This window comes from Capra hircus, chromosome 11, assembly GCF_001704415.2.
Source record: "Capra hircus breed San Clemente chromosome 11, ASM170441v1, whole genome shotgun sequence".
NCBI lineage: Eukaryota > Metazoa > Chordata > Mammalia > Artiodactyla > Bovidae > Capra > Capra hircus.
The window spans coordinates 5,983,963-6,008,979 of NC_030818.1; the positions used below are offsets into that span (position 1 = coordinate 5,983,963).

The 25,017-nt window shown below is 46.1% G+C and overlaps 1 protein-coding gene across 2 annotated transcripts in view; it reads right to left on the bottom strand.

Moving 5' to 3' along the window:
- The window catches only part of TBC1D8 (TBC1 domain family member 8), a 137,758-nt gene that overhangs the window by 74,681 nt on the left and 38,060 nt on the right, over positions 1-25,017 (bottom strand). Inside the window, exon 2 of one of the 2 annotated variants that reach the window (XM_018054925.1) lies at positions 12,164-12,319. In XM_018054925.1, coding sequence (XP_017910414.1) covers positions 12,164-12,319 — 156 coding nt within the window. The remainder of the gene's footprint in view (positions 1-12,163; positions 12,320-25,017) is intronic. The other variant, XM_018054926.1, reaches the window with a different exon arrangement.

A 25,017-nucleotide genomic window follows, 5' to 3' on the forward strand; every position in this document is an offset into this window, starting at 1 on the left:
TACATAATGATATATATCATGCTGTACATTACATCCCTAGTATTTATTTATCTTATGACCACAAGTTTGTACCTTTTGACCACCTTCTTTCAAGACCCCCTTCCCCCATACCCGCCCCTTCTGGTAACCACAAATCTGGTCTCTTATTCCATGACTTTGTTTTTGAAGCATAACTAACTACAACAGTATATTAGTTCTTACTGTACAACAGTGATCTACTCTTTCTATACATTTCAGAAAAGGAACTGACCCAAAAGAGAAAGCTCAGAAAACTGTGAGATCTCCAACAACCTCCCCAGTTTAAAAGCATTTTACAAAAATGACTTCTGACATCTGAATTCACCAAGTCGGAAAGTCAGACTCAGCACCTGCCGGCTTTTTAAAGTAAGGATAAACACATCCCTAACAGAAGAACATCTTCGGGGAGTTTCATTATTTGAGCATAAGCAAAATTATTTCATTGGAAACTGTAAAAGCCGAGTGATGGACGCTTCCCAACAGAAGACAAATGTCAGCCAGGGCCCCCATCGGTCACTTCCAAGTGTTAATCCACGTGGAAAAGGCCAGCCAGGGCTGTTCTCAGAAATCGCAGGCAGCCAAAACCAAGCATGACCACTCATCCTGCGTGACCTTAGGAGGTGCACACAAAACACACTTCTGAAACTTTCCTCCTGCAAGGCTGCCTCCCAGGCTTGCCTTGAAGTGCACAGCAAGTTCTGTTCTTGAAAAACGACCTGGCTGGCAGCACTTCCTCGGCTGCCCTGGCACAAAGGTCACCCAGACACGAATCTGATCCGCCCTGGAACATTTCCTCCCGTAAGTAATAAAACTCTCTCTCCAAAGACAAAGCGAACAGTGATGCAGAAGACGAGAAACGAAAACGCCAGCCATGGTCAAGGGCGGAGATCAGCGTCGGCTCGGCAGAAAGAACACGGACGGAGCGTTCCGTTAAGAGTCTGCCCCTGGGCCACTGGGCGGGGTGGGGGTGGGGGCAGAGGGTGTGGTGTCCCCCTGACATGAGACCTGGCCCCGGCAAGTCACGAGGAGCCCGTATGCTGCATTTTCCCTCCCCAGGCCCAATGATTAATTATTCTGGCTCAAATGAGGAGCGTTCGGGGAAGGGATTTTGTTTAAACTGGAAAGCATCACACTTGTCATTCTCACTTTTTATAAAACACATCCCACCATTTGTTAGCAAAGCATGTCACAGCTTCCTTGTTTTAAAACTTATTTTTAATTGAAGGATGACTGTTTTACAATACTAGTTTGATTTCTGCCATACGTCGACATGAATCAGCCATCGGTGTACATAGGTCCCCTCCCTCTTGAACCTCCCTCCCACCTCCCACCCTTTCCCACCCCTCTAGATTGTTACAGAGCCCTGGTTTGAGTTCCCTGCGTCACACAGCAAATTTCCATTGGCTATCTATTTTACGTATGGTAGTGTATATGCCTCCATGCTGTACAGCTTCCTTTAATGATCCTTAAAATTTCAAAAATCAGCTTGTTTTTAAATTTTCCAAGCCTAAAATATTAACCAAGTTTTCCTCAAACTACACACACACCTCTGCTCCCGTGATGCAGGGTGCCTCTGCCTACCTAGACGGGACCCCATCCCCCCAGCCCCCGTCTGCTGGGAAATCTACGCTCTGATGGTGGGTGGTGCTGTCACAGCGTCCCCCTCCTCAGCTGCTACCACTTGGCTCTGCTTTCTTCTGTTTTCCTGCTCTCCTTCATTTCCAGACCTTGCTGGGAACACAGAACATGAAAACATTGCCCGACGCTGTCATAAGCAGTCACAACGCTAGCCAGGCGCTCTGCGGTCCACACGCAGACCACAAGGACACGCGCATTATTAAAAGGCCACCTGAAATGTCCGTCGACTGATGACTAGATAAAGAAGATGTGGTACTCAGCCATAAAAAGGAGTGAAACTGGGTCGTTTGTAGAGTCGTGGATGGACCTAGAGTCTGTTATACAGAGCGAAGTCAGTCAGAGAAAAACATATATATTACTGCATATATGTGGAATCTAGAAAATCAGTACAGATGAAGCTGTGTGTAGGGCAGGAACAGAGATGCAGATGCAGAGAATGAGTGTGTGGGCACGACGGTGGGATGAACTGGGAGTTCAGGACTGACACACATACACCACCACGTGTAAAACAGATAACTTTTGGGAAGCAGCTGTGCAGAACCGGGAGCTCAGCTCAGAGCTCTGTGGTGACCAGGAGGGGTGGGATGGGGTGGAGGGGGGTCCAAGAGGGAGGGGGTCTATGGGAACATACGGCTGAGTCACTTGTGCTACAGCAGAAAATAACACAGCATTGTAAAGTGACTATATCTCAATTTAAAAAAAAGAAAAAAAGGCCACCTGGACAAAGGTTTGATGAGCTTCTCCTGAATGCTCCTGGCAGGACAGCATCCTGGGTGCCTCTAAGCACAGCAAGTCCTCTGTTAGTCACCAGAAGAGACAGCCCACCCCCAATCTCAATGAACTGACATCAAAAGGAGTCAAATCATTGCCCCATCCATTCAACTCCTGCAATAGTCCAGGCACATCACCCAGAGTCTCTCCTGGATATCTTCCGTTTCCTAAAAACAGGCAAAAACCACTAAGTCTATGTGTAGGGCCACAGTCAGAAATGAAATGTGTGTGTGGGTAACGCAGCCATAGCTCTGAGAAGCCCCTACCCGCATCGGTGCCTCACAGCCTGGTGTGGCCTGGACTTATCGCAGGACAAAGCACGGCTCAGACCACCAGACATAGAGAGAAAGCAACGCTGCCCTGCTCCTCCAGGGCCCTGAAAAGCTCTTCACAGCCCAGGCGTCAACTCAGAGGCGGACCCCTACCTGCAGGCTGGACCCTGCCCCCCCAGTCTCCTCTGCCCGCGGTTTCTCTCCCCTCCCGTCTCTGCATAGGACCTGGCTCCTGGCAGTCACCTCTCCTGGTCCTACACACCACGCGCTTGGTTTCAAGTCACGCGCCGATCGCTGTGTATCTGATTTCAAAAAGAAAGCAGACACACAGTATTCAGCCTCGAAAGGAAGGAAACTCCGGACACACACCATGACATGAATGAACCTCTTTTTCCATTTTGCACTTTTAAATCATTTGCAGATTCTTTCCTAATTTGTCTCCAGGTTCTGACATGGAAGAACCTTGAGGACGTTATGCTCGTGAAGTCAGCCAGACACAAGAGGACACACACTGCTTGAGTCCACTTACATGAAGCTTCTAAGGTCATCAAAGTCCTAGAGACAGGAAGCAGAATGGTTGTTTCCGGGGCCAGGGGGATGAAGGAACGGGGAGTTCCTCGAGATGAACAGTGGTAGCACAGCAATGAGTGTGCTTAATGCTCTGACCTTTCCACATAAAAACGGTTAAGCTGGGACTTCCCTGGTGGTCCAGTGGCTAAGACTCCACGCTCCCAGTGCCGTGATCCCAGGTTTGATCCCTGGTCAGGGAACTCGGAGAAGGCAATGGCACCCCACTCCAGTACTCTTGCCTGGAAAATCCCATGGATGGAGGAGCCTGGTAGGCCGCCGTCTATGGGGTCGCACAGAGTCGGACACGACTGAAGTGACTTAGCGGTAGCAGCAGGGAACTAGATCCCCCATGCCACAACTAAGACCCAGTACAGCCAAATATTTATTTTTTTAAAAAATGGCTAAGCTGGACTATTCACAATAGCCAAGATACAGAGGCAAACGCAGTGTCCATCAACACATGAATGATAAAGATGTGATGATATACATATACATACAATATATATGTATACTGTATATACAATATACATATATATACAATGCAATACTATTCAGCCACCCACAAAAAAAGAGAATGAAATAATGCCATTTGCAGCAATATGGATGAATCTACAAATTACTGTACTAAGAGTTTGCTCTTAGTACAAACTAAGAGTTAATGCAAACTCTTAATGCAAACTATTATATATAGGGTGGATAAACTACAAGGTCCTACCATATATAGCACAGGGAACTATATTCCGTATCCTGTGATAAACCATAATGGAAAAGAAAAAAACAGTGTTGACGCTAATCAATTTTATATTTAACCACAATAAAAAAAATTCTTTTAAAAGACAGGAAGCAGGACCTTTTGCTCCAAGCTCTACTGTGCAGTGGTCCTGGTGGCTAGCCACAGAGCTCAGACTCAGGCACCGCAGAGCCCTGGACTATCCCTGGCCTTGGCTTCTCAGAAAGGACCCGAGACACTTTATCAGTGGTGACACACACCACCTCCCTTCCCCTCGTTATGGACAGGGGTCTTGACTCCTGAGCCCTTGACCTTCGCTTACGTACTTGACCCCCCATTCACCCACACGCCAGACTCTGCCCTGGGCACTGAGGGTCAGGAGCGAGCACCACTCTGAGAAAACTATTTTCATTAGGGACCAAGCACTTAGATAAAAGGGAAACATTAGTAGAGCCAAGTGCTACAGGGACAAGGGAGCTGGAACTGAGGAGGCAGTTGGCAAGGGGTCCTGGGGAGGCCTCTCTGGGCAGGAGGGGGACATCTGAGTTCTGACCCAAATGACAGGGCACACGTCTGCCAGGGCCCTCGAAAGGGCTCATAGCGACCCTCACAATGTACCTTCTCTTCAGTCTGCTGAAACCAATAGTAATTGTACAGCCTTGGGATCCAAAACAACAACAATGCCTTGGGATTCATTAACAAAGTAATAATAACAGGACTTCTCTCTCTTCCCGCACCATTCACAGATCTCTGCTGCCAAGTGATAATCACATTCACCCACAAAATCACCTACCCAGCTCTTCCACCTCTACTTTAAAAAAAAAAAAAAGAGAGAGAGAGAGAGATTCTTATCCTCAAGAATCAGCCCCCACCCCCTGCACTGCCCTGGGAGCAGCCAGAGGCAAGTGCAGATATAAATCACCCCCTCCGGCCACACTTCCTGTTCTGGCCACCTCCCAGAGCCGCCCAGGCCCTTCCTACAGCTCTTGTTTGCGCTTCATCTGAGACAAGAGACCCTGGGCAGGGAGCCTTTCTCAGGGCTCAAGACACAATAAAATATTAAACATGGTGAATCAATATCACAGCACAAGATGCCCACGGGGCTCCCGGAAAGAGGCCTGAGTACCTGAATCAATACCACAGGCCCGAGACAAATCTCCACCCCAGTGCCTCCTCCCTTACCCGAGAAAAGGGCACCCGAACGAACAGCTGCTTACTCAGACCTTCAGTGGGCAAGAGGACAGAGGAAGGTGGTGCCTCTCTAACTCGCCGTAGGTCAGGCCCAAGGCGAGCGCCCAGTCAAGTGGAAAGCAAAGGAAGCAGACTTTCTAAATTCATTTTTTAACTGGAGTATAGTTGATTGATGCTGACGCTGAAGCTGCAATTCTTTGGCTATCTGATGCGAAAAGCTGACTCATTGGAAAAGACTGATGCTGGGAAAGACTGAGGGCAGGAGAAGAAGGGGACGACAGAGGTGAGATGGTTGGATGGCATCACTGACACAACGGACATGAATTCCAGCTAACCCCAGGAGATAGTGGAAGAGAGGGGAGTCTGGTGTGCCTCAGGCCATGGGGTCGCAAACACTTGGACATGACTTAGCAACTGAACAACAAATAGTTGACTTAAAATGTTGTGTTAGTTTCTAGTGTATCGCAAACTGAGTCAGTTATACGCATATGCTTGTATTTATTCCTTTTCAGATTCTTTTCCCATGTAGGTTACACAGAGTATTAAGTAGAGTTCCCTGTACTATACAGTGGGTCCTTGTTGTTTATTTTATATATAGTAATGTGTATATGTTAATATGCCAAACTCCTAATTTATCTATCCCCCCTTTCCCCTTTGGTAATCGTAAGTTCGTCTGTGAGTCTATGTCTGTTTTGTAAACAAGTTCATTTGTACCACTTTTTTAGATTTCACACTGATGCTTTCAAATTGTGGTGTTAAGGAATACTCTTGAAAATCCCTTGACCAGCAAGGAGATCAAACCAGTCAATCCTAAAGGAAATCAACCCTGAATATTCACTGGAAGGACTGATGCTGAAACTCTAATACTTTGGCCACCTAACGTGAAAAGCCAACTCATTGGAAAAGACCCTAATGCTGGGAAAGATTGAAGGCAAAAAGAGAAGGGGATGGCAGGGGATGAGATGGTTAGATAGCAACACGGACTCAATGAACATGAATCTGAGCAAAGTCTGGGAGATACTGAAGGACAGGGGAGCCAGGCAGGCTACAGTGCATGGTGTGGCAAAGAGTTGGACACAGCTTAGCGACTGAACAAGACCAACAACATATAAGTGATACAATACGGTATTTGACTTTCTCTGACTTCACTTAATATGATAATCTCTAGGCCCATCCGTGTTGCTGCGAAGGGCATTGTTTTATTCTTTTTATAGCTCAAGGAAGCAGATCTTGGTTTAAGAGAAAGAATGTTCCAGGAATTAAATGTGCTCAGGACAGCTACACTGCTAGAGGGTAGGCAGCCAGTGTAAACGGCTGCAATCTTTATAGCAGGTAATTTGGGAAGACACATATAAACGGCCTTATAAACGTATATCCATTGGATGCAATAATTCCTTACTACAGGCACACCCCAGAGATACTGTGGGCCGGGTTCAGACCACTGCAATAAAGCAAACATCACAATAAAGGGAGTCTCATGCATTTTTTTATTTTACGGTACCTATAAAAGTTATGTTTCTACTACACTTTAGTCTATTAAGTGTGCGATAGCATTGTATCTAAATAAACAATGTACATGCCTTAGATTAAAAAATACTTTATTGCTACGAAACTAACCATCATCCAAGTCTTCACCAAGTCAACAACCTTTTTATCACAGTCACATCAAAGATCACTGATGATGGATCACTGTAACAAAATACAATAAGGAAAAATCTGAAATACTGACAGAGTTACCAAAAGGTAACACAGAGACACAAAGTGAACAAATGCTGTTGGAAAATGGCATGGATTGATTTGTCCTTCACAACAGTCGTTGCTCAATCGCTCAGCTGTGTCCAACTCTTCGCAGCCCTATGGATTGCAGCACGCCAGGCTTCCCTGTTCTCCACTGCCTCCCAGACTTTGCTCAAACTCAGGGCTTCCCAGGTGGCACTAGGAGTGAAGAGCATGCCTACCGACACAGGAGACATAAGAGACGTGGGCTCCATCCCTGGTTTGGGAAGATCCCCTGGAGGAGGAGATGGCAACTCACTCCAGTATTCTTGCCTGGAGGACCCCATGGACAGGGAATCCTGGGGGGCTACGGTCCACAGTGTCACAAAGAGTCAGACACGACTGAAGCAACTTAGCACACATGTCCATTGAGTCAGTGACGCCATCCAACCATCTCACTCTCTGTCATCTCCTTCTCCTTCTGCCCTCAATCTTTCCCAGCATCAGGGTCTTTTCCATTGAGTCAGCTCTTCTCATTAAGTGACCAAAGTATCGGAGCTTCAGCTTCAGCACCAGTCCTTCCAATGAATATTCAGGACTGATTTCCTTTAGGATTGACTGGTTCTATCTCCTTGCTGACCAAGGGACTCTGAAGAGTCTTCTCCAGCACCACAATGAAACCATGTGATCAGCCTTGTTAACTGGTGAAAAATGCAACATTTTCAGAGCACAGTAAAGTACAATAAGTCTAGCTACAGGCAAACGCTGAACACTGTGTCACCATCAAGCATGACACTGCGTCACTGTGGAGCCCAGACTGGCTCCTGTGGACGTGCAGGGCTATGTGGTCTCAGGGCCCAAGCAGGCTTGTGCACTAAGTCCCCCCACTGGTGACTCCCCAGAGGTCCATCTAGCAGGAGACAAAACTCCAAACGTTCTCATCAAAAGTCTAAATCCTACGGCAAGACCACCTCCCTGCCTGGGGCAGAGGAGAGGAATCAGGGAGAATCGGGAGAAGAGGACAGGGTCTTGCCCCTCCCACCCCTCATCCTGGCCAGCACACCAGCATTCCCTGCTCTGTCCCCAAAATACACATCAAAATGCCACGGTCACTGTATTAATGCTTACACAGTGTAAGAGAACCATTTCCAAGCGTGAGCAAGAAAGGGGAGAAACAGCACAGCAGCCAAGCCAAACCACTGACCACAAGGGATGGAGAGAGGCGAACAAGGCGCCCAACGTCCTGGAGGAAGAGGAGCAGGAGACGCGCACGAAGCCTTCACGCCCCAAGACGGTGCAACAGAAACGTGAGTTCAACGAAACGAGAGCTCAAAGGTGAGAGGGTGAGATTACAGAGGCAAAATGGGAGACTGGAGACCTAGGAAAATGAACTGAGGATCAAAACCACTGAGAACATGGGGACTTCCCTGGTAGTCCAGGGGTTATGAATCCACCTTGCAAAGCAGGGGATGCAGGTTTGACCCCTGGTCGGAGAACTAAGATCCTGCCTCCCGCAACCACCCAGCCTGCGTGCTGCAATACCGCAATGGAAGATCCTGGGAGATGCAATGAAGATCCCGAGTGCCACAACTAAGACCCCACACGGCCAAATTACTCATTTTTTTTTAAAAAAACCACACGCCGACAAAATTAGTAGGTCAGTTACAGGCAGCAGAGTCTGAGAAACACTGCTGAAAGCAGGGCTATGCAACCAGCATGCAGAGTGCAGCTGAAAAGGGCAGATCAAGAAAAACCCAGTATTCCTAACACACTACTATACTGTGTGCGCTCAGTTGCTCAGTCCGACTCTGCGACCCCATGGACTGTAGCCGCCAGGCTTCTCTGTCCACAGGACATTTCAGACAAGAATACTGGAGTGGGTTGCCATGCTCTCCTCCAGAGCATCTTCCCAACCCAGGGATCAAACCCACGTCTCCTGTGGGTCTCCTGCATTGGAAGGCAGATTCTTTACCACTGAGTCACTGGGGAAGCCCACGCTTACTGCACCTAAAAGAAATACTGCCTTATATACATTGCTTTTACTGCCTATTAGTGCTGTAACCAAGAAATCTAACAGGAAAACCAATAATGCACGTAAGAAGTAAAAAGTAATACTGTGAAAGGGGAGTGCTCCTGTACGGTCAAGTCTTTTATCAAAGATCTTTTCATCAAAAAAAGGAAAAGCAGAAATGAAAAACAGACCTGTCCAACATAAAGTGTCCTTGAAGTGGGAAATCCAGTCAATGGAATATAAAATACACTTTTTTTTACAATGTAACACATACACAGAATGATATTAAGAAAGTTTCCTGAAATGATTTAAGAAAGCCATCTTAAGTCCTGGAAGAGCGCATGGAGTTTCAGGAAAATGTAACACAAAGTGCTCCAGGGAGTAACAGATTATAAGGGAGTTACTTAAGTGACTAATGTTGCGAAACCTCAGAGATTAAAAAAAAAAGCAGTTATACCCATGAAGAGCACATCACCCAACACGCAGCAGGGTGGGAGATAGGGTGCATCAGACCAGCCTGAGGTTTCTCCCCTCGCCACTGAAATACTGCAAGACCCCAAAGTGATGGCCACCAAGCCCCAGAGACTGGTCAGAACCCATCATACCCAACCAGGGCGTTGCAACCATGTGAGACATCATTAACGAAACTAAACAGGAATATAGCCAACTAAGAAGCCAAAATAAAAGATGCTATGTTGGGAAAACCATACCTGATGGAAACACTGAATTGATTTACAGAGAACTGAGCCAAATAACGTTGAGGAACACAGTTACCGAACAGAACGAGAATCACAGCATACAATTAACAGTAAAACTTTTTAAAATGAGAGCCTGGGGCAGCAGGGGGCGGATGAGAAGGCTTAGAGCATCCTTGTCCTTCAGGAGGTGAACACTGTCCAAGTAGAAACACTGTCTTCAAAAGCTACAATTCTGACCTTGTCACACATTCAAACATCTATCCCCTTGACCTTCAGTGAACCTTTTAGAAAGCCGGCACTCAGGGTTCGAGGGATATTTCTTTGAAGTTTAACAGTTTTTTCATTTCACTTCAGCATCTTTCTTTTCAGTTCAGTTCAGTCGCTCAGTCGCGTCCGACTCTTTGCAACCCCATGAATCGCAGCACGCCAGGCCTCCCTGTCCAACACCAACTCCCAGAGTTCACTCAGACTCACATCCATCAAGTCCGTGATGCCATCCAGCCATCTCATCCTCTGTCTTCCCCTTCTTCTCCTGCCCCTAATCCCTCCCAGCATCAAAGTCTTTTCCAATGAGTCAACTCTTCACATGAGGTGGCCAAAGTACTGGAGTTTCAGCTTTAGCATCATTCCTTCCAAAGAAATCCCAGGGCTGATCTCCTTCAGAATGGACTGGTTGGATCTCCTTGCAGTCCAAGGGACTCTCCAACACCACAGTTCAAAAGCATCAATTATTCGATGCTCAGCTTTCTTCACAGTCCAACTCTCACATCCACACATGACCACAGGAAAACAATATCCGTATTGTCCACTGGCCCTGTCGGACAAGCTGCGCCATCTACCATTCTTCCCAACTCCCCCTGGCTTGTGTAGATGCATTAGAAAGTGGTGCTGGGAACTCCCTGGTGGTCCAGTGGTTAGGACTCGGAGCTTTCACTGCCGCGGTCCTGGGAGCAATCCGATTGGGGCACCAAGCTCAGCATAGCCAAAAAATACAAAAAGACAAAAGGAAGGAAGGAAAAAAAGTTGTCAACCAGCGTCACTGGAGGCTGGTTGGCTAGGATGATGGTGGAGGGGCAGAAGGGGGAAGAAGATATATTTTTTTCTTTGTACTTTTCAGAGCTAATTGATTATATTGAGCATGCATCATTTTATCACTTTATGCAAATACAGAATGATTTGTCCAAACAAACAAAAGAAGCTGGGAAAAAAATGTTCCAAGATGTTAACAGTCGTTAGTAATAAATGGTGGGTATAAGACTACAATTTTCTTCTTTATCCTTTCCTGTATTTTTTCCAGGAAAAAAAAGTAATCCGATGTCATTACAGAATGTAAGGTGACACTGAAATTTGACAGTAGTTACTAAAATGTGGGCTTCCCTGGTGGCTCACACAGCCAAGAACCTGCCTCCAGTGTGGGAGATCAGGGTTCAATCCCTCGGTCAGGAAAATCCCCTGGAGAAGGGGATGGCAACCCACTTCAGTATTCTTGCCTGAAGAATCCCGTGGACAGAGGAGTCCATGGTGTTGCAAAGAGCAGGACATGATCAAGTGACTAACGTTTTCACTTCTTTAAGAGAAAAAAAACAAAACACAAGTGAAAGCCTCTGCGTAGAAACACATGTGGACAGAGAGTGATTACCCTGGATAAGAGGTTATAGATGACTTCTTTCTCCTTCTTTCTTACCCATTTTCTAATTTCTGAAGTGTGACGATCACCTGCGTAATTAAAAAGACACATCTCACCGACAGCCCTTTAGGCATCCCCGTGATGGTAATACTCAAATAGGGACTAGGAGTTATCTGTCAACACTGTGTAAGTTCAACTTGCGTTTGTGCTAATTTACATGTCAGGGAGTTGGTGATGGACAGGGAGGCCTGGCGTGCTGCGATTCACGGGGTCGCAGAGCTGGACATGACTGAGCGACTGAACTGAACAAGCCTGAGAGAAAAGGGCTTGCCGTGCCTCACTGGTACAGGTTCAGAAATCTCACATGAATTGTGTGAATAAAGTTTCTGTGGTGTTTGACACATCTCAGGTTTGTTTCTTAACAGAAGGGGCTTCTCACGATGCCATGATTCCCAGAGGACCTGAGTGCCCGGGCAGAGCCCGGAACGGTGCATGTGCGAGGAGCTGAAACTCGGAGAGGATGGGAAGGTGATTTCTAAACTCCCACAGAGCCCCGCTGTCCAGGGATTCAGTGCACAGTGGAACAAGGACGAAGACAGGCCTGAGACAGACCCAGCCCGGGGCACCTCCCCGGCATGGTCACAGAGTGCACTCACACCCGGGGCGCCTGTGTTATGTCAGACACAAGACGGAAAAAAAAAACGGCTGGGTTCCTCCGGGAACCACACACCACTTGGACCGTCTGTCCAACCTGGCTGCCCAGCCTTAGGAACCACTACGTGCTTCTGATGGTTGAGAGAAAGAACAGGGAGCTCACAGCAGCGGATGAGGTTCGGCAAGTTACCTTCAAGCATCACCACCATGCAGATACCCATGCTCAGACCTCAAGGTGGGGAATGCTCCACGTGGGACGAAACTCACCCGTGGCCACGGCCCAGTAAACGTCCGATCCGCTCAGTAACTCACCACATGCTATGGGAGAATACACCTGGGAGCCGGGCACCTGGAGCAGAATTCGGAACGGAGCAACCCGGGCGTTGGAATCCAGCACCGCGTCCAGGGCACCCACCAGGCGACCTTCAAGAGACAAGAGGACAACGCACGTGTGAGCACAGGGATGGACAGCCAGCAGCCCACGGGGAAGGCGGGGCGGCAACTCAGAGCGCCAGTAGCCTCTTTTCTCGTTAAATTTTATTGAAGTATAGTTGGTTTATAATGTGTTGATTTATTCTGTACAGCAAAGTGATTCAGGTATACATAAATACACTTTTTTTTCATATTCTTTTCCATTATGGTTTATCACAAGATACTGAATACAGTTCCCTGTGCTATTCAGCAAGATTTTGTCCGTTTTTTAAATTTATTTATTTTTAATTGGAGAATAATTGCTTTACAATGTTGTGTTGGTTTCTGCCCTACAACAACATGAATCAGCCATAAGTATACAAATGTCCCCGACCTCGTGAGCCTCCCTCCCTCCAACCCAGCCCCCTTCCCACCCCTCTAGGTTGTCACAGAGCCCAGGCTGAGATCCCTGTGTTTTAGAGCAACTTTCCAGCAGCTATCTATTACATATGGTAATGGACACTGTATGTCAAGGCTACTCTCTCCGTCGGTCCCGCCCTCTCTTTCCCTCACTGTGTCCACTCCTCCTCCACGTCTCTATTCCTGCCCTATCCGTTCTACACATAGTTTCCATCTGCTAGCCCCAAACTCCTAATCCACCCCCCGCCACTGCCCTCGGCAACCACAAGTCTGCCCTCTCTGTCTGCGAGTTTGTTTTGAGGATACGTTCATTTGCATCCCGCTTTCGATTCCACATGTAAGGGCCACCACAGGATCGTTCTTTCTCTTTCTGACTTACTTCATTTAGTATGGTAATCTCGAGGTCTTCCATGATGCTGCAAATGACATCATTTCATCTTCTGGTGACTGAGGACTACTCCACTGTATATATGCACTATGTCTCCTTTATCCATTCAACCACTGATGGACACTTAGGTTGCTTTCATGTCTTGGCTACTGCAAATAGTCCAGATTAACCATATATAGTAGGACCTTGTTGTTTATCCATCCTATATATATCAGCTGGCTTCTGCTAGCCTCGAACTCCCAGTCCATCCCTCCCCGGTCCACCCTCCCCCTCGGCCACCACAAGTCTGCTCTCCGTCATATTTCACAGACATGCTCGCTCATGCCGTAGTTTAGCTTCTACATATGAGTGCTATAATATTTGTCTTTCTCTGATTTACTTAGCATGATCAGCTCTAGGTGCATCCATGTTAGTGAAAATGCCATCACTGCGTTCTTTTTATGACTGAGTACTACTCCCCTGTATATCTACACCACACAGCAGAAGTCTTTCTGTTTGGAAAGACTCACGGCTCAGGAGCTTTGGCAATGGGCAGCAAGCTTTATGCCAACACAACTGCCTGGCCCCTTCACCTGGAAGAAGGTGGGGAGAGCAGCAGTTAAAAAGTGATGAGGGGACTTCTGGGCTCCGCTCTAACGCTCAAATACCCTAAGCTTCTCCTCTAGGAAACCGCAGAAAGAAGAGAAACATAGCCCTAAAGGAAGCAGAAGAAAATAGTAAAAATTGAGCCAAAAAGCCCAACATAATTCAAAATAGAAAAACAATAGCAAAAAAAAAAAAAATCAATAAAACCAAAATCTGATTCTTTGAAAAGGTCAATAAAAGTGACAAGCCTCTAGCTAGGCTAAGGAAGGAATAAGGGGAGAAGATACAAATTACCAATATTAGAAATGTTCCCCGAGATATTAAAAGGATAATAAAGGAGTGTATGAACAATTCTATACTCACCAATTTGATAATTTATATGAGATGTACCAATTCCTTGAAAGACACAAATTATCAAAACTCACACAAAGAGAGCTCGATCATTTGAATAGACCTATATCTATTAAAGAAATTGATGAATCAATAGGCAGGAAGAAACAAAACTGCCTTTGTTCACAGATGACATGCTTGAATTTACAGAAAAATCCCAAAGAATCAATAACCAAAAGGGGAAAAAAAAACTTAAGGAACTCATAAGCAAACATAGAAACCCTGTCAGACAGAGGGGTAAATGACAAGCGCTTTACCAAATACCAGCAATGAACAATTGGAATTTGACAAGAATGTAAATACCACTGACGATAACAAAAGATGTTCTTACCAGGCAGAAATCTAAATACGCGCAGGATATATGTGCAAAAGACTACAAAACTCTGATGAAAGGATTCAAAGAAGATCTAAACAAATAGAAACATACTCCATGTTCTTGGGCTGAAAGATTCTGTACTGTTGAGATGTCAAGTCATCCCAACCTGATTTATAGATTCAAGGCGACACAACAAAAATCTTGGCAAGCCATTCTGTAGATATTGATAAACTGATCAGAAAGTCTACTTGAAAAGACAAAGACCTATTACTGGTAGTAGTAGTAATGATAATACCACAAAGCTGGAGGACTCGTGCGATATAATTTCAAGACTTAACTACGGCACCAAGCTATAGTAATCAAGGCAATGTGGTATGGGCAATAAAACACACAGGCCAGTGGAACAGAATCAGAACCTCACAAATGTATCCCACAAGTACAATTAACTGATTTTTGACAAAGGAACAAAAGTAATTCAACGAAGGATAGTCTTTCCAACAAATGGTTCTGGAGCAACTGGACATCCATATGAAAGAATGCAAACCTAAGACACAGATCTTATACCTTTCAAAAATTAACTCAAAACGTATCACACACCAACTGCTGACAAGGATGCCAGCAACAGGAACTTATTCATTGCTGATGGGAATGCTTAGGGTAGTCACTTTGGAAGACACTCTGGTTGTTCTTGACGAGTTAAACATAGTCTAACACCACAGGGCAATCACACTCTTAAGTATTCATCCAACTGTTTTGAAAATTCACACCCACACAAAAACCTTCACATGAATACTTACAGAAGTTGTATTCATAACTGTCCCAAATTGGAAACAACCAAGATGTCCTTCAACAGGTGAACAGATAATCAAACTGTGGTACATAATTCAATGGAGTATTTTTCAGTGACGAAAAGAAGCAAATTACCGAGCCTTGAAAAGAAAGAGAGACCTTAAATCCATATTGCTAAGTGAGCAAAGCCCTCCTAAAAAGGCTACATTCTGCACGATTCTAATTATTCTGGGGGGAAAAAAAAAAGGGAAATACAGCAAGGGTAGAAAAATCAGTGATCACCAAGAAGGGGCTGAATTAGTCAAATGTGGGGGAATTTTAGGGTGGTGAAACTATTCTGTATGATACTCTAATTGTATACACATGACACTATGCCTTTGTCAAAATCCACAGATGTTTCCAGCATAAAGAATGAACTTTCATGTTTGCATATTTTGAAAAAAAAATCATTTAGGGAGGTCCAGGGGTTCCCAAGTGAATGCAGAATATGACCAAAAAAAACCACAAAAACCACCATCTAATTGTATTACAAATGTATGAAATGAGAGTGAAGGGTATACAGGAAAACGGTTTGACTTAAGTAACTGTGGAAACGAACAGTCTTTAGGAGGAAAGGTCAAAGAAATGTGCTTTGAGAGTCCCCCGTTAACAATTCTGATCCATTTCTGGAATACTAGAAACCAACAGTCAAGAAAGAAGATGATGGCAGGTGACAGCCAGGTTCCTAACTGGAGTGGGAGTTTACAGGTGAGCAAGGCAAAGAGGCAAGAAACACAGTGATTAGGACTTCCTTGGTGGTCCACTGGTTAAGAATCCACCTACCAACGCAGGGGACACAGGATTGATCCTTGGTCTGGCAAGATCCCACCTGCTACGAGGCAACTAAGCCCATGCGCCGAGACTGAGCTCCAAGACAAGAGAAGCCAGCACAATGAGAAGCCCACACACTTCAGCGAAGAGAGTGGCCTGCTCTCCACTAGAGAAAGCCCACGTGCAGCGATGAGGTGCCACTGCAGCCCCAATGAAGTGAAAACACAGTGGTTAGCGTCAAAGACACAGGTGTGAATGGCGTCTAGTTTACCAGACACAAATGGCTACGTACAGAAACAGTGACGTGTGTATATACATAGATTTCCTTGTTCTGTTAGCAGAAAGGACCCAGAAGCCAGGAGCACACCCAGCACCCAAGTCTTGGTTTCTACCAACCTCCAATAAAAGGAGCTGGGACTCTTTGGGAAAACGGCTGATTCTAGATCTGGAGCAGGAAATATATAAGATGATCCCAGAGCACCTTGTAGTGGCTGAAAAGTAAGCAAGTGCTCAAAAAAAGAAAGAAAGAAAGAAAAAGTCCCACAGTACGGGAAGTGGAGGCAGTAACTATTCAGTGGGAGAAACTTGGCAAGCGATACCTTGGCCACGTGATAAAGGTCAATATCAGTCATAATCCTCCGATAGGATGCAATAAGAATAGCACTTTATCCCACTTCTCCTCCCAAACACCCTTAACCCCATTCTAGTCATGAGAAAAACTTCAGACACATTCCAATTAAGGAACATTCTACAAAATGTCTGACCAATATACTCCTCAAAACCGTCAAGGTCAAAACAAAGGGAAGTGTGAGAAGCTGTTTCAACCCAAATGACAACTAAATGTATCTGCAGGCAGAAAAAAGACTAAAAAAAAACTAAAGAAAAGATGGACTTTGGTAAAAATCATCATGTTAGTTTTCTACTGCTTCTGCGCCAAGTTACCACGTAATAGCTTAAAACAAAAAAACTTATTGGAGCTTCCCTGGCAGTCCAGTGGCTAAGACTTTGCCTTCCAATGCAGGGGGTGCGGGTTTGATCCCTGGTCGGGAGCTATAATCCCACATGTCTCATGGCCAAAACACCAAAACAGAAAACAGAAGCCATACGGTAACAAATTCAGTGAAGACTTTAAACATGGTCCACATCCCCCCCCTAAAAAAAGCTTCCTCTCTTCCAGTTCTGTACATCAGAGGTCTAATGCTGATCTGAGCGGAAATCGAGGTGTCAACAGCTGTCTTCTTTCTAGGGGCTCTAGGTTAGAATTCATTTGCCTGCCTTCTCCAGCTTTAAGAGGCCACTCACTTTACTTGGCTCACGGCCCCTCCCTCCTCTATATTCAAAGCCAGAAATACCAGGATAAGTTCCCCACGCTGCCATCTCCCTGGGTCTCTTTTCAGAGTCCCGCTTCTGGCTTTAAGAACCCTTGTGATAACACTGCGCCTGCCTGGACAATCTCTCTAGTTTAAGGTCCAGATGAGCAACCTAAATCCTACCCGTGCTCTTATCCCTCTTTTGCCATGTGACCTAATGCCAGGTTCCAGTCATTATTCTGCCGATCACAGTAACTGATCAGTATCAGTTTTTTAACTGCAACTGAACACCATTCTAACATGTCAGTAAGAGTAGATATTGCATGGGGGCGGGGGGTGTATGAGAACTCGATCTACTACCTTCTGAATTTTCCTCTAAACCTAAAACTAGTCTAAAAATAAAGTTTATTAAGAAGAAAAGGACATAGAGAGGTGGGAGGTGGGAGGGAGGTTCAAAAGGGAGGGGACATATGTATACCTAGAAAAGGAAATGGCAACCCACTCCAGTGTTCTTGCCTGGAGAATTCCACGGACAGAGGAGCCTGGCGGGCTATATACAGTCCATGGGGCTGCAAGAGCCAGACACGACTTCGTGACTACACCACCACGGCTGACTCATCTTGATGTATGGCAGAAACCAACACAATATTGTAAAGCAGTTATCCCCCAATTAAAAATTGCTTTTTAATTTTTAAAAAAGAAAAGGACAAAGGGAGCCAACCCAGTCAGTGTCCACCTGCAGACAAGTACAGGGGTGACCTCTCTGTCTGTGCAAATGCAAACACTCCTGCAAGAATCTCCAAGAGTGGTGAGTGGGGAAGGGGAGTAAACCAGAGCACTTGGGGTGGAGCCCACCAAAGCACAAAAATGAAATAGGAGACAAGAGGCCAAGACCACAGAGAAGAAGCAAAGCCAGGAGAAGGGCAGCGAGAGAGGAAAACCAAAGTGAGAAATGAACTCAAGAAGAGAAAATCATCCTTCAATTTCTGTTGTTTACAGAGGTGAAGTTAGCATGGCAAAGAAATCCTTCAAGGTTATTTTTTTTTAAATGGTAATATGTCTGCAAATTTCAAGTGCATCCAAGACAAAAACATGTACACCTGTACACAAAAACAAAACAAACATTCAGAAGAACGCTCAGGCACGGCTCCTAACGGCAGGGTACACTGTCCTACTACTCTGCCCTTTTATAAAGAAGCTGAAGATAACGCCCATGGATGTCTTTTAGGACAGCGATCTCCGACCTTTCTGGCACCAGGGACTGGTTCTGTGGAAGACAGTTTTCCACGGGAGGGTGCAAGGTGTGGTTTCGGGATGATTCAAGTGCATTGCTCCCTTGTGCACTTCATCTCTACTGTTGCTCCACCTCAGATCACCAGGCATCAGATCCTGGAGGCTGGACACCCCTGCTTCAAAGGTGCGTTTGTGCTGAGTCATATCCGACTCTTTGCGACCCCACGGACTGTAGCCCACCAGACTCCTCAGTCCATGGAATTCTCCAGGCGAGAATAGTGAAGAGGATTGTCGTTTCTTTCTCCAAGGGATCTGCCTGATCCAGGGATCGAACCCACATCCCCTGGATCTCCTTGCAATGGGAGGCAGACTCCTTACCACTGAGCCACCTGGAAGCCCGATAGCAATATTAGCTAATGCTAGCTAATGCAAGGCTTAGGCTCATTAAGAGGAGAGCATGGCAACCCACTCCTGTATTGTAGCCTGGAGAATTCCCATGGAGAAGAGCAAGTTGCCCCCAACAAAAGCAGGGCAGCGCTTGGGGGTTTTCTGGGTTCCCTGTTTCCCAGGCAGTTCCATATGCTCCAGGGAAACCCTCCTGGTGTCCTGTGAGCGCAACACTCCTATTTTTAACCAATCAGAATAACAACTCAGGCTGAGATAGCTGTTGAGTGACAAGTTTTATAATTAGGGCCCAAAGAAGGACGGAGGAAAATTTTGCCGCCAAGCGAGAAAGCTGCTATTCTTTCCTCCTGGCTGGATTCCACGCACGTGGATGGAACCAAGTGTAAGATGAAATCACAGCCTCTGACCTGGGAAAAAGAACAGATGCTTGGAGAAGGCTTCCCATGGCCTCCTGGCTCTATAACCTCTATGCGGTCCAGAGGCTTACCGCTGGTGGCAGTGGCAAAGTTCTGTGCTCCTAGCAGGAAGAGCTGCTGCTGCAGCTCTGCTGCTACTACTGCGAAGTCGCCTCAGTTGTGTCCGACTCTGTGCAACCCTACGGACAGCAGTCCACCAGGCTCCCCCGTCCCTGGGATTCTCCAGGCAAGAACACTGGAGTGGGTTGCCATTTCCTTCTCCAATGAATGAAAGCGAAAAGTGAAAGTGAAGTCGCTCAATCGTGTCTGACTCTTAGCAACCGCATGGACTGCAGCCCACCAGGCTCCTCCGTCCATGGGATTGTCCAGGCAGGAGTACTGGAGTAGGGTGCCACCGCCTTCTCCGTTACATATGTATAATATAGTACAAATATTTGTCTAACCTTTAATTTCCCAAGCATGTTCATTCACATCTGACTGACTGATAGTAAGTAATATTCTTTTGCAATAGGTCATTCAGGACATCTGTGTTATCCCAGTTATACAAAAACAGATACAAAATGGTGTTGGAACTTTCTTACCGGAAATTACTAAACATGTGTGCATATATTTTTTAAATCTCTTTATTTCTACTCTGCCCCTTTGGCTGAAATTAATACAATATCTGCCCTTCTCTTGTAAGAGCACCAGAGTGCAATATACCCATTTTGAAAAACAGCCATACCCATCCCCCACGAAATGCAGTTTAATGAAAGTCAGAAAACCAGAAAGCCTAACGTCCTTTTTTCTCCTCCTGCACTAATGAAAGCAGATCCTCCCAGTGGCTTAGAAACAGTATACCTGAGGGACTTACCTAGTAGTCCAGTGATTAGGAATCCACCTTCCAAAGCAGAGGACTCGGGTTCAATCCCCGGCCAGAGAACTAAGATCCCACAAGCCCTAGGGCAACAAAGCCTGCCCACCGCAAGTACTGAGCCCACGTGCCACAACTAGAGAAACTCTTCGCTGCAACCAAAGATCCCGCACAGACAACAATGATCGGATGCAGTCAAATAAATTAATTAATTACTTTAAAAAGGTGGGGGGGGGACTTCCCTGGTAGTCCAGTGGCTAAGACTCCAAGCTCCCAAGGCAGGGGGCTGGGGTTCAATCCCTGGTGGAGGAACTAGATCCCACATGCCACAACCAAGGCCCTAAGCAACCTCATGACAAACCCTTCTATCTCTCCAATAGACAAGCTTCAAGGTCACAGCACAGTTATGGGGCACCAGCTCAGCACCCTAACCCCCCATCAGGCAAGCAATCTGGGCTACCTCTCTGTCTTCATGTCAGGGCTGTGTGGTTCGGCTGTTGTCCCCGTTTTGGAGACTGGGGTGGGGAACGCAAAGGAAGAACCAGAATAAAGGGGAAAACTCTTAGTTTTGAAAAGTGACAAATAACCATGAAGGATTACAGGAAGTTCTTCTGGGCTGTACTGTGCTTTGCTTAATCGCTCAGTCATGTCCAACTCTTTGCCACCCCATGGATGGTAGCCCACCAGGCTTCTCTGTCCATGGGGATTCTCCAGGCAAAAATACTACAGTGGGTTGCCATGCCCTCCTCCAGGGAACCTTCCCAACTCAGGGATCAAACCCAGGTCTCTTACATGGCAGGTGGATTCTTTTACCATCTGAGCCACCAGGGAAGCCCAAGAATACTGGAGTGGTAGCCTACCCCTTCTCCGGGGGACCTTCCTGACCCAGGAATCAAACTGGGGCCTCCTGCACTATAGGCAGATTCTTTACCAGCTGAGCTACCGGGGAAGTCCGTAGTTCTCTCTCCTGACTGTCACAGAGGGAAGATGAAGGTTGGGGTATTTGCATTCTCAACATGAGGATGTTGAGCGTTCCCCTCTTTGATGTAAAATTCATAACCCAAATTACTCAATTTCAATCTTTTTTACAAAGCATTTTATAGAAGTTGATATCTCTTTTCGTGTGGTTCCCTTAGGAGTCCACATATTTCCACTAAACCCAGGAGCTGCCCGTGCTATTTTCAGAGAATGCAGCAGCTCGATGGGCAAGGCCACAGGGTAACCATGACGGTCCAGAGAGGAGGGCTTCGAGGCCCTCACAAGGGAGGGATTCCAGAGTCAGCTGCTGAAAACAGGGCAGGCAGCCACCAGGCCCTCACCTGCACACTATGTCCCTGATACACGGGAGCAAGGAAGGCCACACAAGGGCCCCCGCATCTCAGGCATCTCACTCTGGACACAGCAGAGTGTCCAGACAGTGGCTCTGTTCAGCTGCGGCAGTCACCACGCCAGACTGGCTGCCCTGCTCATGTTCATGCTGGAATTAAAAGGAGAATTTTTTTTTTTTTTGTCTTCACTCCAAAACTGTGAAAATTCTTTATTGGGTACAGGCTTTCAGCTTTCCAAGATGCAAAGAACTCTGGCATTGGGTAGTAGTGATGACTATCTAATGTGAATATACTTAATACCTACTGAACTGGACACTTAACAACAGTTAAGACGGCCAATTTTATGTTACGTGTTTTATACCACAATTGTCTTAAACTATGAAAATGTTAATGGTCGGAAATTTCTGCAGCTGGCTTCCTAAAGTAAGCATAGAAACTTTTCCTAACCCCACCCCCCAACTGACAAATCCTAAACACATTTGAACATAAATGTCCACCCTGCTGAACCCTGACATGTTCTTCTAGCCACTCCATAAATAATCCTTGGATGGGAACCAAGCCGTCTGCTTTGGCTCAAACTTAATGTACGGATCCTGCCATCATGAACCTCCAAGCAGGGTGATGTAATGCTCAAAATGCGTGACAGCAAGAATCCTGCTCTCAAACGCCACCATGACGGCCAGTTCCAACACAGGGACTGCCCTGCCTTACAGACGAGTGTTGGCCGTGGGCACAATGAAACGCTCTTCTGAAAACTTCCCAGCATGTCCATCTACCTGGCTATCCGATTACCTGCTCTTTCGGCATGGCAGTTATGCAGTGATTAGAATTAAGTTCTTTTAGAAAAGGGATGATTCAAGGGTATGAAATGAAAGGGCAAAAGACACCAGGAAAGAAGGAAAACCAAGACTCAGCAAAGGTAGGACTTCCCTGGTGGTCCAGTGGCTAATACCCCTTGCTTCCAATGCAGCGGGCCTGAATTCAACCCCCGGTCAGGAAACTAGACCCCACATGCAACAACGAAAGAGCCTGCATGCCGCAACCAAGACCCAGCACAGCCAAATGGATAAATTAATAATAATAATAATAATAATAAACTCAACAAAGAGCTTGGCTTTAAGATCTGATACAGTTGTCAAGTGAAACACCAGGCGCGAGGGCATCTGGGGTGCCCAGGAAAGGCCTGTTGCCCCCCTCCACGGCCAAGACCAACACAGTCCAGGGGCACCCAGAACTCTTCCCTGGACACTGACTCTGAAGTGAAAGTCTATGAAATGGGACCCCATTGCTCCAGGACTGCCCACTCACCCGCCTGATGGGTCCATCCATGTGCTAATCTGCCCTTCCCATGCGGCTTGGCTCTTTCTAGAAACCTGTCACCCTTTTTAACATACAGAAAGCTGTACATAATTAACATATGCAACAATTTTTTTTAAGATAAGTGTGAAAGTGAAAAGTGAAAGTGAAGTCGCTCAGTCGTGTCCGACTCTTTACGACCCCATAGACTGTAGCCTGCCAGGCTCCTCTGTCCATGGAATTCTCCAGGCAAGAATACTGGAGTGGGTTGCCATTTCCTTCTCCAGGGGATCTTCCTGACCCAGGGATCGGACCCGGGTCTCCCGCATTGCGGGCAGACGCTTTAACCTCTGAGCCATCAGGGAGGCCAGTGTACACCCAGGAAACCATCACCATAATCTATGCCACAAACATGTCCAACACGAGTTCCCTCTCCGCCTTTTACTGGGTCAGGCAAAAGGTTCCACTGGGGTTTTTTCCATAAGATGTGATGGGAAAACCCAAACAAACCTTCTGGCCAACCCAATATTAATATGTATATATATATATAATGGGGTAAGACCATTTAACATAAGATCTACCCTCTTGACAAATGGTTAAGTATACAGATTGTTAACTATAGGCATTTGATGCTGTATGGTAGGCCTCTAGGACCTATTCACCTTGTATAACTGAAAGTTTGTGCCCTTTGACTAATATCTGCTCATTTCCCCCTCCCTCAAGACCTGGCAACAACCATCCCACTCTTTCCTCCTCGGAGTGTGACGATTTCAGATTCATCACATACACAGTGTGTGGCTTGAATCCTTCTGCGACTGGCCATTATCACTTAGCATAATGTCCTCAAGGCTTACTCATGTTGTTGCAAATGGGAGAATTCCCTCTTTTAAGGCACTGTCACCCATTTCAATCCCGAACCTTCCCTCCCAATAATTCCTAATCCATGAAGATTCCCTAACCCATGAAGACTGGACCATCCCTAGTCCATTGAAGCCTAGAAAAACAAATCACAAAATTACATCATATGACTGTGTTGCAATCAAATGTAACAGCAGCAGCCGTATTCCCTTGCCAGTTTCTGCTACTTCAAAACAACCAAATCCTATGGCAAAACGTTTCTGATCGCTCTAATCTATGGAGAAACTATCTGCCTTGGGTCAAGTATTTTAATAGCCTGATATAGGTGGGGCCTGTAGACTGTGTCAGGAGACTTTCCATTTGAGACAGAATAATTTAACACTTTTGATGACCCATGTTTAACAAGCCCAACAGGACCCCCAAAATCACATGAAGGGAACCAGTTACAAAGAACAGCGTTTCCAAAAACCTTTCCCCCCCAAAATAAGACCCAGTCTCAGTTTGTCCTCCTAAAGCTATCCCATGTTTTTTGGTTTTGATATTCTTGATTACAAAATGAACACTTTTGTTGTTGTAGAAATCTGGGGAAATTCATAAAAGCACAAAGAAAAAAATTCAACTTATCTCACCTCTTGCCACATGACAATAACCCCTGGTCTGTGCTCCTGGCATTTTTTCTTAACTAATCACAAATTTAGACTATTAAGCTCTCACACCAGGGATGGTGAGGCTTGGAAGGTAAACAAGACTGAACATGAAACAGAAAGAACTCTCCTTTTGTGCTCAGAGGCAGTTGCAGAAAGGCTGGTAAACTTGCTCAACAAGACTCCTAGGTGGTGCACAAACCAGTCTACCAGCTGAATCCAATCACAAGTGCAGCCCGCTGCCCACCAGCTCCCTGGAGCTGTTATAGCCACAATCCAACCCGCAAACCACACTTTTGCTTAATGGCCTCGTACATCATTGAAGGCAGGAAGTGGAGCTTGGAGGCAGCCAAGGAGCACAGAGAATAAATAACAAGACAAAGCAATAGTGCCTCCTTGGCAAAATGGAAATCAATAGAAGAGTCAAAAGGGTCAGCTGGGCAAGACAGTTCCATCGGCTCAAGTTCAAAGCAAAAGACAGTATCCAGTGGATTCCAGCTCCTCACGTGGAAAGTCAACCCTCAACCCCCACCCCGGGGAGCCTGTAAAACTCCTTTAAAATGGATGAGCCTGCCTGTTTCATCAGGCTTATCAATACAGCCGCTCCTGTGCAATTTTTAAAACACACTTTCACTGAACACCTACTACATGCCAGTATCATCTATGCTT